General features: G+C 31.3%; 1 protein-coding gene across 1 annotated transcript in view; it reads left to right on the top strand.

Moving 5' to 3' along the window:
- The window catches only part of LOC145324469 (muscle-specific protein 300 kDa-like), a 139642-nt gene that overhangs the window by 112785 nt on the left and 13877 nt on the right, over window positions 1-12980 (top strand). The window contains exons 24-37 of the mRNA XM_080167056.1: window positions 273-428; window positions 792-943; window positions 1269-1380; window positions 1781-1870; window positions 7517-7629; window positions 7788-7896; window positions 8183-8397; window positions 8897-9228; window positions 9527-9598; window positions 9707-10181; window positions 10430-10919; window positions 11238-11392; window positions 12004-12094; window positions 12516-12530. Of these exons, the coding sequence (XP_080023182.1) occupies window positions 273-428; window positions 792-943; window positions 1269-1380; window positions 1781-1870; window positions 7517-7629; window positions 7788-7896; window positions 8183-8397; window positions 8897-9228; window positions 9527-9598; window positions 9707-10181; window positions 10430-10919; window positions 11238-11392; window positions 12004-12094; window positions 12516-12530 (2577 nt within the window). The remainder of the gene's footprint in view (window positions 1-272; window positions 429-791; window positions 944-1268; window positions 1381-1780; window positions 1871-7516; window positions 7630-7787; window positions 7897-8182; window positions 8398-8896; window positions 9229-9526; window positions 9599-9706; window positions 10182-10429; window positions 10920-11237; window positions 11393-12003; window positions 12095-12515; window positions 12531-12980) is intronic.

The following is a 12980-nucleotide window of genomic DNA, read 5'->3' as shown; positions in this document are numbered from 1 at the left end:
ATGATATACAAAACTGTAATTTATATTATAATTTTTCATTTACTTTTTTTAAAAAGATTCTAATATTAATATTAAAATCATATTTTTGTACTAATGATCATGCTTGAATGGGTATTCTAAATATAGTCGTTTTTAAAGGGAAAATAAATTTTTGTAATCATATTGTAATTAGTACACTATAGTTTAGAATGTGATAAAAAGCTATTCTTTTTACCTAAAAATAATAAAAAAATGTTCCAAACTAAATTTGTAAAATCAGCCATTATTTTCAGGTACGCCACTGGCAGTGGCTGCTGGACACAGGTCTACCTGGAGAGTTTGGACAGATTGGAGAGTGGCTGAACCAAGCTGAGGGTCTGGTGTATGGAGATGACATACCCACCCAGTTGAATGAAGAGGCGGCTGCTGTGCTTAATCAGAAGATTGAGGTAAATTAGTTATATTTTAATGATCATCAATGTATTTAAAACTAGCTGCTTCCTTGAGGCCTTTATGTACATTTGAGTGAAATGGAAGGGGGGGGGGGTGTTAACCCCCCAATTTTAATTTAAAAGTAAGAAGAAGAAGAAAATTATTTTGGGAGTGTAGAGGTACACTCCTCTAAAATATTTATAAACCTTCCCTGGACCTCTGAGAAGCTTCATTGTAAAGGAGAACCATATCGGTTCATAGGTTAGCAAGATCTTAATTTATACTCACACAGACAAACATTTTGTTACTTTTTTTCCAGGGATTAGGTCATAATATATAATTTATATTTAATGGTTTGTTTATTTATATCGCTTTTTTAGGATCATAAATCCTTCTTTGCTGACAGAGCTTCTGTCCAAGAACAGCTGAACAATTTGCTGCGCCGAGGTGGACCAATCCTGCAGCAGATACCACAAGAACAACTTCAGTCCATACAGATCAGACTGGCCGAGATTGGTCCTATTGCTGACAGGAAAGACAGAATTAGATTTATATCAGTTTTTATGTTTTTTTATTCAACATAAAGAATATTTCTGTTTATTTTTTGAGTATGTTAAGTATACCTTTTTATTTATTTCTTTCTAGCTGCTTAAATATAGAAAGTATCTAGAGATAGGACAATGACCTAAAAATATTTTTTTTCCCATTTTACCATTAGTTTAATTTTGCACTCGTAAGCTGTTCAATAGAAAATAATTGTAGATTGACTAAAACAATCACTTTAAAGATGATTTTTGTGTCTTGAAATCTTTATAATTGTACAAAATTAAATTTCGAATTCGGTTTCTTTTCGCCAGACGATCAGTGAAGCTGAAATATTTGGAGCATAAATGTTGTATTGTGGCCTTTATGGTCCTAACTGAATCTAAGATGAAAAATTGGACAGTCAAATACTCAAGCGAAGAAAAGGTAAATATTTATCAAATTTAAGGTCCATTAAAATAAGCAGGTGCTTCTTATGTAGGGTATGTCTGTGAAGTCGTCTTATCAACATAAAGTAACTGAATTTTCCTTGTTTATGGATTTTTAAAACTATCATAGAGAATTTCCATAAATTTATAGATTTTCCTGCTATGTGGAAAATTTTGTGATGATTATTGGAGAAGATTAATTTAACACTCATTGTCGAAACAGCGTATAGTGTCTAATAAAAAATGTCATACAATACAAATTATTGGCCAGTATACATTGTAATTGACCAATGGTAAATTGTATACTGTCCTGTCATTAGTCATTTGTATTGTATGACGTCTTTTTATTAGACATTGTCTAATCCTTCCCTTGTTTTTTAATACTAAACCTTATTTAGGTGAAACACATAATGAATCAATACAGAACTTTTGTGAGCAAAAACAAAATTTTCCAAGAGTTCCAGAAAGCTTACATTGAATTTCAACAGGTAAACATAGAAAGTTTTTATATTTTTTACTTATAATTAGGGTATTTCTTACAGTTTACACAAATTTTCTACAGCTTTTGCGCAGTCTAGGCTTAATAATAGTTAAAAATTATAGCCTATGTAACTGTAATCTATGGAATTGACGAAGTTTTTTTTCTTTATGCAATATGAAGTATCTTTCAAGTTTAACCGTTTCGAAAGATTTTCTTTAGATCATATCATGTTTAAAGTATACTGTTCTATATTTTTATGTTGCTCCGCTACAAATATAGACTTATGACTATCCTTGTTAATTTTATTAACTGGCATTAGTACGTAGGTGTATTGTTTAATAGTTAGTTCCGACAAATTAAAGAAAGGTTTCATAGCATTTAGACTGAGGTTTATCAGTTTTGATAAAAATCTACGGGGTACAAAGATTTAGCTTCGAAAAAAAATTCTTTATATTTAGTAAGTTCCTAAAAATATATCTATACATTAAGTCTAGTGTTCTTTTACGTTTAAAAATGTAATTATAAACTTCTTAATGTTGCACTTAAATAAATATTGTCCTTTCTAAACAATATTTGGGTATAGTCCCTTTCGTGGCAACGCACCTTAAGAGGCGATTCTTCGTATTTTTCACTGTAGCTTTTCTCCTATCTCTAGCCCCTGCATGGGGCTCTAACCCTGCGGGGCCAATTGCCTAACCCTGTGGGGAATCACCTAACCCAATATAACCAAACCTAACCTAAAATAACCTATAAAAACCCATTAGGGGCGTTGCCACGAAAGAGACTATTCCCAAATATTTTGAATCCTTTAAATCCTGATACAAAAAATCTTTGAATTGGGTGGGTCTAGTTTAAAATCATTTACTGCTTATCAGATTGGTTAACAACAAGACCTAAATAGTTTTGTCTTCAACTTTACAATATATAATTAGGCGCTCGATCACTACCCCAAATTAGCACGTTTTAAAAATTTCAAGCCATATGAACTTGAAATTTTCTGTCCATGTTCCCCTACATCAAACGCAACCACCAACACAACATTATTACTCCATATCCCTTGTTTTATCAGTTGTGGTTTTCTGAATGATTAATTTTCATCACCCATGTGAAAGTGATAAAACACCATGTAATTGATAATTTATTAGCGCCTTTTTAAAAGCGAAGCTTTTCTATAATTAGGGTCGGTCCGTCCGTACGTCCGTCCGTCCGTACGTCCGTCCGTACGTCCGTCCGTCCGTCACGGATAGCTTTTTTCGTTAATTTAGACATGTTAGAATTGTCCTATCGATTTCAAATTTTGCATGGTGATTCCTTTAGTAGTTAGGTACGATTTAGAAAGCGTAGCAACTCTATAATCATTACCAAAATGTCCGTACGTCCATTTTAAACATGTTGATTTTTTTACTTTTTTAAATAGCTTTTTTCGTTAATTTAGGCATGTTAGAATTGTCCTATCGATTTCAAATTTTGCGTGGTGATTCCTGTAATAGTTAGGTACGAGTTAGAAAGCGTAGCAACTCTATAATCATTACCAGAATGTCCGTACGTCCATTTTAAACATGTTGATTTTTTTACATTTTTAACAACAAATTTGTATGTGACCTAATTATCCGATTGGTCTGATTTTTGGTATACTGATTCCTGGGACAACAAAGTACAATATTATAAGCGAAGCAACTCTATAATCAAGTCCTAAAAATATAAGTATGTCCATAATCATTATCCTGTAACAAGCAGTTTTTCAACAAATTTACTTACAATTTTGCTTTGACTCTAATACATTCGCATTCTGATTATTCAGTTCTGACATTTTACAAGTGTTAATGTCCGTTTGTCCTACCGTTTCAAAGCTTCGCTTTTATGGATGTTGTCATCCTTGTTAAAACAAATCTTTTGGTTGCTTTAAACTACCGTTGTCTTAACTTTAAAACTAAAAATTTAAATCTAAAAGAAGGGATAAATATGTTTATTATCCTTGGGTATGTTCATTAATCAACGTTACCCATATAAAATATTTTTAGTTGTGAACATTATGAGAAATAACTTTCTAATACAACTTTTGTATTTTATTTTCAGACTCAAATTTTAATAGCGCAGCTACTTACAAATTTGTCTCTGTCTGTCCGTACGTCCCCCTGTCAAAACTACCTTCTGTTAAAGAGTTAAAAAAAAGTTTAATTGACTATAAATTCCTTGTTTAAAAATGATTATTTGGTGAAATTATATTACAAACAATTTTCTATTGTTCTTTTTTATTTTTATATAATTGCTTTGTTACTTTTGGACTCGATAGTTCCTGTTTATCTTTATTTTGTTAAAAGTAATTGGATGCTATCTTGCTTCATATTGACATTATCACAAAAATTTATTTTAGATATTTTCTTTACTTGTAAAAATAAAATAAATCAATATTATTTTATTTTCATTTTATTGGGTTTCTAAATTTATTACCCAGTACAATTTTAATTGCTATTAAAAGAAAGATACAAATATTGAGGTTAAAATTTAAAATTACATAGTAGAGATAAGTTTCAAGCAGTAATATTAGAATATAAGACAATAGACGATAAATTGTGTTGTATATCCCCACCCTAATGATTATAAACACTGTAAGTTTGAACAAACCAATCAAAATTCAACATTAACCAAAGTTCCTAAGCCATCGAATGAGAGAATGTGTTAATAAATCTTTGTGTACTGGCAAAATTTGCAGTCCAATGTCCCCATCCTCACTGAGTAATACTGTATTTTTGAAATAATGTCGATATGAATGTAAGTTAAACACATATCGGTAAAACATCAGCAATAGCCACTCTTAATAAATATCATATAATAAACAAAAAGAGTTTGAATCTTTCCTAAATTCATTTTTTACCTTTCAAATTTTTTTTAAAAAATCCTTTCAAAATTAGATCAAAATTACGCTAATTATTTGCAATATAAACTCAGGGAAGAAAGGATAGAACAATGGACGCGAAATTTATTTTCCCTCAACCCATAAATTAATGTTTGCAAATATCAAAGGTGAGGTTGTGTACTTTAATTCAAGTGATACCCATGGTTGAATTCAACATATCAAAGCTAGGGGTAAGATAAAAATTAAGGGCCATTATCCCCTCCTTCCCTGATGTTAACTAGTTAATTAGATCTTAACCTGCTATTTGTAATAATAACAAGACTAATTAAAGCACTAATTGCTTAACCACTTTTATGCGGGATTTTAGAGCCATAAGACATTATAAATCACAGTATAAGTAAGGATGACTACATCCATGAATAGCAAGCTTGTTGATATAAAAGAATTAAACAGCTTAACATCCATCTATATCTATGATATCAGCCAAGAAAATTGCATTTTCGATTTGACACAATTTAGAAATAGACGAACAGACAAAGTGAGCTATAGAGTAATTATACATTGGCCAAGTGGAATCTTCACGATCAAAAAAAAATTAGAGCAGCCGAGAAATCTATTCTTTTAATCTATTCCTTTAATCTATGTTTATGACAAACGACTGGTCCCTTTGAAACTATAGAACAGCTTCGCTTCTATAAAATAGAACTGTTAATATGTAATTTAAATGACTTTAGATAGCAAATGTTAATGTGCTATGATGAAATCTAACAACTACTTTAACTTCATTACATAGTTACCACGGCTCTAAAGGGATAAGACAATGGCTGATAAATTGATGTGCATCCCCAATAAATGTCAACAAATAAGAAAACGTTATTATAAAACTTTGAGGACTCGTGTAATAAAAAGCCAAATTCGCCATTACTCCCCGATTGTTACAGCAAAATATAAAATAATATCCTTTTATATGCTTTACTGACAAAAAATTAGTACAAAACCCCTTTTATGTTGGAACATTTTAAACTAATTAAAATTAAATTTTCCAAACTCTTCAAGAAAATTATGCTGTCATTTTTACTCTGATAAACGATAGCCTGATATCTAGTTGCCGAATGTGTACGCAGTTTCCTGAGTGTTTCCTCATCCTAGCTCAATATTTACTACTAGCTAAAAAAGCTTCAAACTTCAAAAAAAAAAAATCAAAATTTAAAAAATTCAAATTTATAATGTATATTGTATAAATCGTTTACACATTCAAATTTTGATTTTTTTAAGGGAAGTTTGAAGATTTGTAGCTAGTAGTAAATATTGAGCGAGGATGAGGAAACACCCAGGAAACTGCGTACACATTCGGCAACTAGATATCAGGCTATCTGATAAACATTTTAGATGTTCTCAGTAAACTGCGAAAAAAGTAGTTTTTAAAGCAGCAAAATAATATGATAGAAAGAGGCACATTTTAAGGTTTTATATAAATTGTCCACTGAAATATAAATAAATTTAAAAGATAAATCATACTTTTTAAACATGTAGTATTCTATTTAAACATTTAAACATGTAATATTCTATTTATGTATCCTTAATTGACTATATAACAAAAAAAAATTCATATATTTTTAAAAGCGAAGCTTTTCTATAATTAGGGTCGGTCCGTCCGTACGTCCGTAACGGATAGCTTTTTTCGTTAATTTAGACATGTTAGAATTGTCCTATCGATTTCAAATTTTGCATGGTGATCCCTTTAGTAGTTAGGTACGATTTAGAAAGCGTAGCAACTCTATAATCATTCCAAAATGTCCGTACGTCCATTTTAAACATGTTGATTATTTTTACTTTTTTAATAGCTTTTTTCGTTAATTTAGGCGTGTTAAAATTGTCCTATCGATTTCAAATTTTGCATGTTGATTCCTGTAAAAGTTAGGTACGAGTTAGAAAGCGTAGCAACTCTATAATCATTACCAGAATGTCCGTACGTCCATTTTAAACATGTTGATTTTTTTTACATTTTTAACAACAAATTTGTATGTGACCTAATTATCCGATTGGTCTGATTTTTGCTATACTGATTCCTGGGACAACAAAGTACAATATTATAAGCGAAGCAACTCTATAATCAAGTCCTAAAAATGTAAGTATGTCCATAATCATTATCCTGTATCAAGCAGTTTTTCAACAAATTTACTTAAATTTTGCTTTGACTCTTATACATTATTATTCAGTTCTGACATTATACAAGTGTTAATGTCCGTTTGTCCTACCGTTTCAGAGCTTCGCTTTTATGGATGTTGTCATCCTTGTTTGGCTAATAGATATGGTACTAATTGACTTTAAATGCGCCTTTTTAAAGAAGTTTTTCTTTCGCTCATGGATGTTACTTTTAGAGTTAATGAAACTTTTACTTTTCAATTTACTTATCTGTGGTTTATTGTCTTTAAGACAATAAAAAAAATTTAATAGAAAGTCTATTCATGTATAAAAACCTATTTTTATGTTATGTTATTTGACAAATAATGGGATAAGGACATAAAATATTCAATCATCCATTGTCTTATCCATTTACAATTTGTGATTTATTTTATATCGCCTCAATGTAAGCATAAACATAATTATGTAGTCTTATAGTTGGGAATAATATTTCATTACAAATAAGTTACAAGACGAATACATAAAGTGTAACAATATAGAATGAAGAGTCAAAATAGTTTACCCTTCCCCCCCCCCCCCTCTTTGGAAGTCCATGTGCAGGCATCGTTTGATTTATTTATCAGCAGACCCTTAATATGAAAATTATTTTAGGTTTGTGACGAGTATAGAAAGGAAGGTGGAATAAACCAAACTGAAATTGAAGCTATTGATAGATTTATCAAAGAGATTGGAGAGAAATGGAAGGGCATATCTACTGAATTAAGGTAAAGGCTTTTTCTAAATCTAAAGATCTAAAATTATATAAGTTATGTACTATGATATGCTGTAATTGCAAAGTTAATTTTTGCAATATACACATGCATTTCAACTGACAGAAAACTTGTGAAATTTTTATGGAAAATTATTTTTTTTACCTTTTTAGATGTGTCCAATCCTTACTTGAAGAAGTGCTGCAACATTTTGAGAAATGGGGAGAAGGATATCCAGAATTTGACAACTACTTGGTGGAAGCTTATGCCATGCTAGAAAAGGTAAGATAAAAATCAATAGTATACAAACCCTAAGGTTTATTTTCTGATTCTAAAGATCTCAAAAATTGATGCTCTTAATGGGTTTGACTTTTCAGAGAAGCTCAATAATTGTATCGGGGTGTTTTTTTGGGTTTTTTTCTCACCTCCTGTGCCATTTCCTAGAGGCTAGGGGCGAAGCAACTATATTGTTGATAAAATAATAATACGAAACTAGAAAGAATTTTATCAATAGAAGTATAACATTAAAAAACATAAAAAAGTTCAAATTAAATACTACCTTTTTTAGAGTGAAGACGAGCAATCAGAATTTTTCGCCACAATCTCCAGCTGGAAAGAGAAATACATCAATCTGACCGACACGGTTGCCTTCCTCATGGCCACGTGCGACCAGAATATGGGCGAGGATCTGAATGCCAAAATGGATGATATTATACAGAGATGGGAACAGCTGTTTGCCACAGTTGAAAAGTTTATGGCGGCTGGAGAAATTAGTCGTACCAGGTAATAATATCAGCTGAATAATTTTTCAGTTGAAAGTTTTTCAAAAGGATATTGAAAATAAATATTAATGTAAGTTTATGTCTAGTTTCAAAAGCTTATATTATTCTGTATCAAGATATTATGCATTTTAGCGATTTAAATTTTGTGTGTGCTTCATAGATGTTAAATAACGGATAATTCTAAAAGTTTACATTCAATAAATATTTCTGAAGATTGTTGTAATGCTTTTAGATTGCAAAACTAATGTCAAATTTATTTATAGTATCGTATTATAGACAGCTTTCCGCAGATATCAAAATGAAAAGTTATAAGATAAAAAAAAAACAGTTTTGTTAGCACCGATTTATAATTTTTAGTTTTTTTTTGTTCGAGGACAATTGTGTGTAATATAATTCCATATATGATTTTCATAAGAACCGGTTCTAATCCAGCGGATATTAATCGATTTCGAAGCTATACTGGAAATAATTTTCCTTGTTTAATAAATATTTTATTTTAGACAAGAATATCAGCAAGGCCTAGAACGTCTAGATGGATGGCTGCGCAGCGTTGAAGAGGTTCTAAACCTCAACCAAACCATCGAATCTGACTCCCTACGCCAAATCCTAGAAAAACTGATGAAATTCCACGGCGAGGTTGGTGAAATGGAGGATTTATTCAAAGGAATTTCTAGAAAGTTCCAGAATCTTGTCCAAGAGCTGACTCCAGATGAGGTTGAAGAACTTATGTTTGTACTGAAGAAGGAGAAAGAGAATCTGATTATTGTAAGGTCCTTGATTCCAACGAAAATTCAGCTGTACCACCACATTCTTACACAATTAGATGCTCTGGGTAATATTTTGTTTCATAATTTTTGTAACCTAGCTACTCAACAACTGGAATTATACCGTAAGTCTTTCTCTCCACCCTTAACTCTATGGTGCAAATAAGCTAATTGAGTTAGTTACTTTATTAAAAGGAAGTTTTTCACAAAGATCCTGGGTTGTGTTTAGGTTATTTTTCTGAACCCTCCATACGCATTTGAATACAGCATCCCTAGATGCTACAGGTGAATCCGCGAATATTTCATATTTCTCCTTTTTCCCTATGATATTTATGTACTATTGTACTGAAACATCTTTTCTTTTAGACACAGGAGAAGCTGACCTTCTAGCTTGGTGCAATGAGGCTAATCAAGTACTTTCAAGCCTTACTTGCAAAGGTAATATTAGTTTAAGTCATGAATAGGTAAAAAAACTCGAAATATGAATTACAATTAACTGTTTTTTTACCTGTTCATAAATATTTTTAATTTGATTTTGCTGTTAAGGTACAAGAGACCAGCTGCAAAGTCAAATAGACACGCACAGAAACTTCTTTGTTAAAACAGTCAACATCCAAGCCATGCTTCAAAGCAAGAACAATGTCTTCCAAAACATGATCAAGCACACAGAAGGCAAGGAGGGCATTGACGTCAGAGAGGTGAAAGAACGTATGGCTAAACTTAATGATGTGGTTGCTACAACAATTGATAGCTCAAAGCATACAGAGAAACGTTTGAATGAGGCTCTCAAAGCCTGGACAGATTATCTTAATCTTCAAGCTAAAGTTATGAAATGGATCCAAGATGCACAGATTCTAATTGCTGTTAAGCATATTGAGTCCAAGGAGAATGTTGAAACGCACAAGGCTTTCTTTATTGAGAATAATGATGCACTGATGAATGAGTTTGTACAAGCGGCCAAGTATCTGGAGGCTTTCATTGATGCAGAAGAGAAAAAGAATTTGTCCGCAAGTATTTTGAGGTAAACTGTCTTTTAATATCGCAGCTACTTTATAACTAGGGCATGTTTGTTCATCTATTTATACGTCACTTAAAGATCCTTGTGAAAACAACTAAACAACAATTCTTGTTACTGCTTTGTTTCATGCCTAAATATATTCAATTGACTGAATTAGGTTTGATATCATTGCAATTGACAAATTAGTTTAATTATTTCATCTAACATGTCAGTAATTACTTATATTATCTAATGATTTTTTTTATTTTAAGACTTCAAGAAAAATGGAACGAAATTCAATCCTTTGCGCCACTCCATATGATGAAAGTTGAATTCCGTTTGGACGAAGAAACATTCAATAAATACGTCAAAGATGTTGAGAAAGAATTGACCGCAGAAACGAACAGCTTCCATAGGAACGAAGATGTTGGTGGAATAATGAAACAGCACACACAGTTCTTTACCACAAGTGGTCTGAAGATGAAGATTGAAGAATGTTTAAGAAATCTAAGCAGACTAAGCAAGACTTTTACTGAAAAGATGCCAGAAAATTTGATCCTGCAGGAGAGCTATGCCAAGCACCAGGAGCACTGGGACTCTCTGCTGGCAAGGATTCAGAGCCTTGCCGCTCAGCTCCAGCAAATTCCGGAACAGTGGAAGACCTACGAGGCCAAGTTCTCGAGCATGGTCACCTGGATGGACAGCATTGATGCTTCACTGGCCAAGATGTTCAAGGGAATCAGTTCTGATAAAGACTTTGAGGTAATTATTTGACCTTTTCTAAACAAAAAATATAATACACATTTTAAAATTTTAGCCATCTGAGAAAAATGTTATGAAAATAATTTTACTGATGACAATATCTGCTAGTATTTAAATTTTGCTTTAATACTTATTTTTCATTCAAACTAGCGGCTGCGCCTTTGACTCTACTTTTAATAGCCTAAAATCACTTTTTGGTATGAGTCTTTTCTGAAAGGCATATTCGATGGACCATCCCTAACCGAGGTATTTTGCTTTGTATTTAAAGTTTAAAACTCTACTTGTTTTTTAAGCTTAAAATATATTATTTTCATTAAGGTTGAGAAGCAAAACTTCCAAGAAATCTGCGAGGCCGTAGAAGAGAGGAAGGAGGACATGAAATGGTTGGTGCAACAGCTCGACCATTTGGTCGCCCACAGGGCTGACAATGAAGGCTTGTCTGAACAGAAAAGATTGGAAGGTCTTATTACTAGGTAATTTTAAAATTGTTCGCATGGTTCAGAAAAACTCTATTAAAAAACAGCTCTTCTTAAGGCGCGTTTCGTCGTATTCACAGTAGCTTTTGTCAGGTTATTTTGGTTAGGTTAGGTTAGGTGATTACACCGCAGGGTTGGGCAATTGGCCCCGCAGGGTTAGAGCCTTCCGCAGGGGCTAGAAAATGAGAAGATCTATTGTGAAATTATGACGACTAAAGGGATACCCAAAAACACTACCTTCAATGCTTACTTTAGATTTGTTTGGGTTAAGTAGTACTTTGAAAAATTTTGGGTATAGAGTTGGCAATATAAATAATTTTCAATAATCATATATCTTGAAACAGCATACCTATAGTGTCCAATAAAAAAATACATTTTACAATGCAAATAACCAATGATAGGCCAGTATACAATTTACCATTGGTCAATTACTTGCCTTTTTTATTGGTCATTTGTATTTATGACGTCATTTATATTGGACACTACGAGGTTTCATATATATTTTTATTTTCTTGTTAGATATTGATTTTAAGTTATAATTCACTATTTGGATCTACCAAACACTTTGTTAAATTCAAACTATCAATAATTTTTTTTTATATTTGTAGATACAAGTCTATGATTCCTGTAATAGAAGCTACAATGGTGAAGTTGGATATTTATTCACGCAGCTATGCTTTCAGAGCCCAAGTTAATCAGGTATAATAATTTATGATAATACATTTTTTATAATAAAATTGATTTCAAGGATTTTTGGTCAAGCATGTTTTATTATTATTGGTTTATCAGCACAGCTTCTCTATAACAAGGCTATAATTGTGAGTCATTGAAAATTTTATCAATAACGGCAAATTTTTTGATTTATTTTATTTTTAAATGAAATGTTTTGTATCATTCTAAAATGGCATATTCAGTGATTTATTGACAATGCCATTCTTTTGTTGTTTATTTGTTATTGCTGAGATAATTTAGAGGGTAATTGTGTTTGTTCTTATATAATTAAATAGGGTTGGTAATTTTTATGTTGATAATTATAAATTCAAATTTTTGTTTCTTATATTTAGTTACTTCTCTATTTATTCCTATCTTTTAAGTTATATTTAGTTTTTAATATTTTTAGGAGCGCAAGAATGGGGTAATACTTTATTTTTGTTTTCTTTGTAAAGGTTTTATTTGGTTTTTGTTCTTGATAATGGCATAACAATTTTTAGTTGGAAATTTGTCATTTCCTTTTTATCAGCAATTTGAAAAGTTGTTAGCTTTCAAACGGCTGGCTTAGTTTTCTGCTAACTGCTTGGCTATTAGCTGTCTATAAAATCATTTGAAGATTTTTTTTGTAATTTTGCTTTGATTTTTTTGTTATGCTTTTATCAAGTTAAATTTCATCCCTCTACACATGGATCCTTTCACAATATTTTTAAAACCCCATTTTATACACATCTACATATATCTGTTACTTATTTTGATTTACTTTTTATTTATTTTATCTAATTATAATTCTTCAATTTATAGACTTTTATTTTATTTTGCCATTGTATTTGTATATAAGTTTACACATTTAAGAAAAACACACATTTTATAAAGA

The sequence above is a fragment of the Acartia tonsa genome, chromosome 7 (genome assembly GCF_053477335.1).
Source record: "Acartia tonsa isolate MP-2025a chromosome 7, ASM5347733v1, whole genome shotgun sequence".
NCBI classification, from domain to species: Eukaryota; Metazoa; Arthropoda; class Copepoda; order Calanoida; family Acartiidae; genus Acartia; species Acartia tonsa.
Note: the sequence above shows the minus strand (reverse complement) of the source record. Positions and strands in the feature narration are given on the sequence as shown.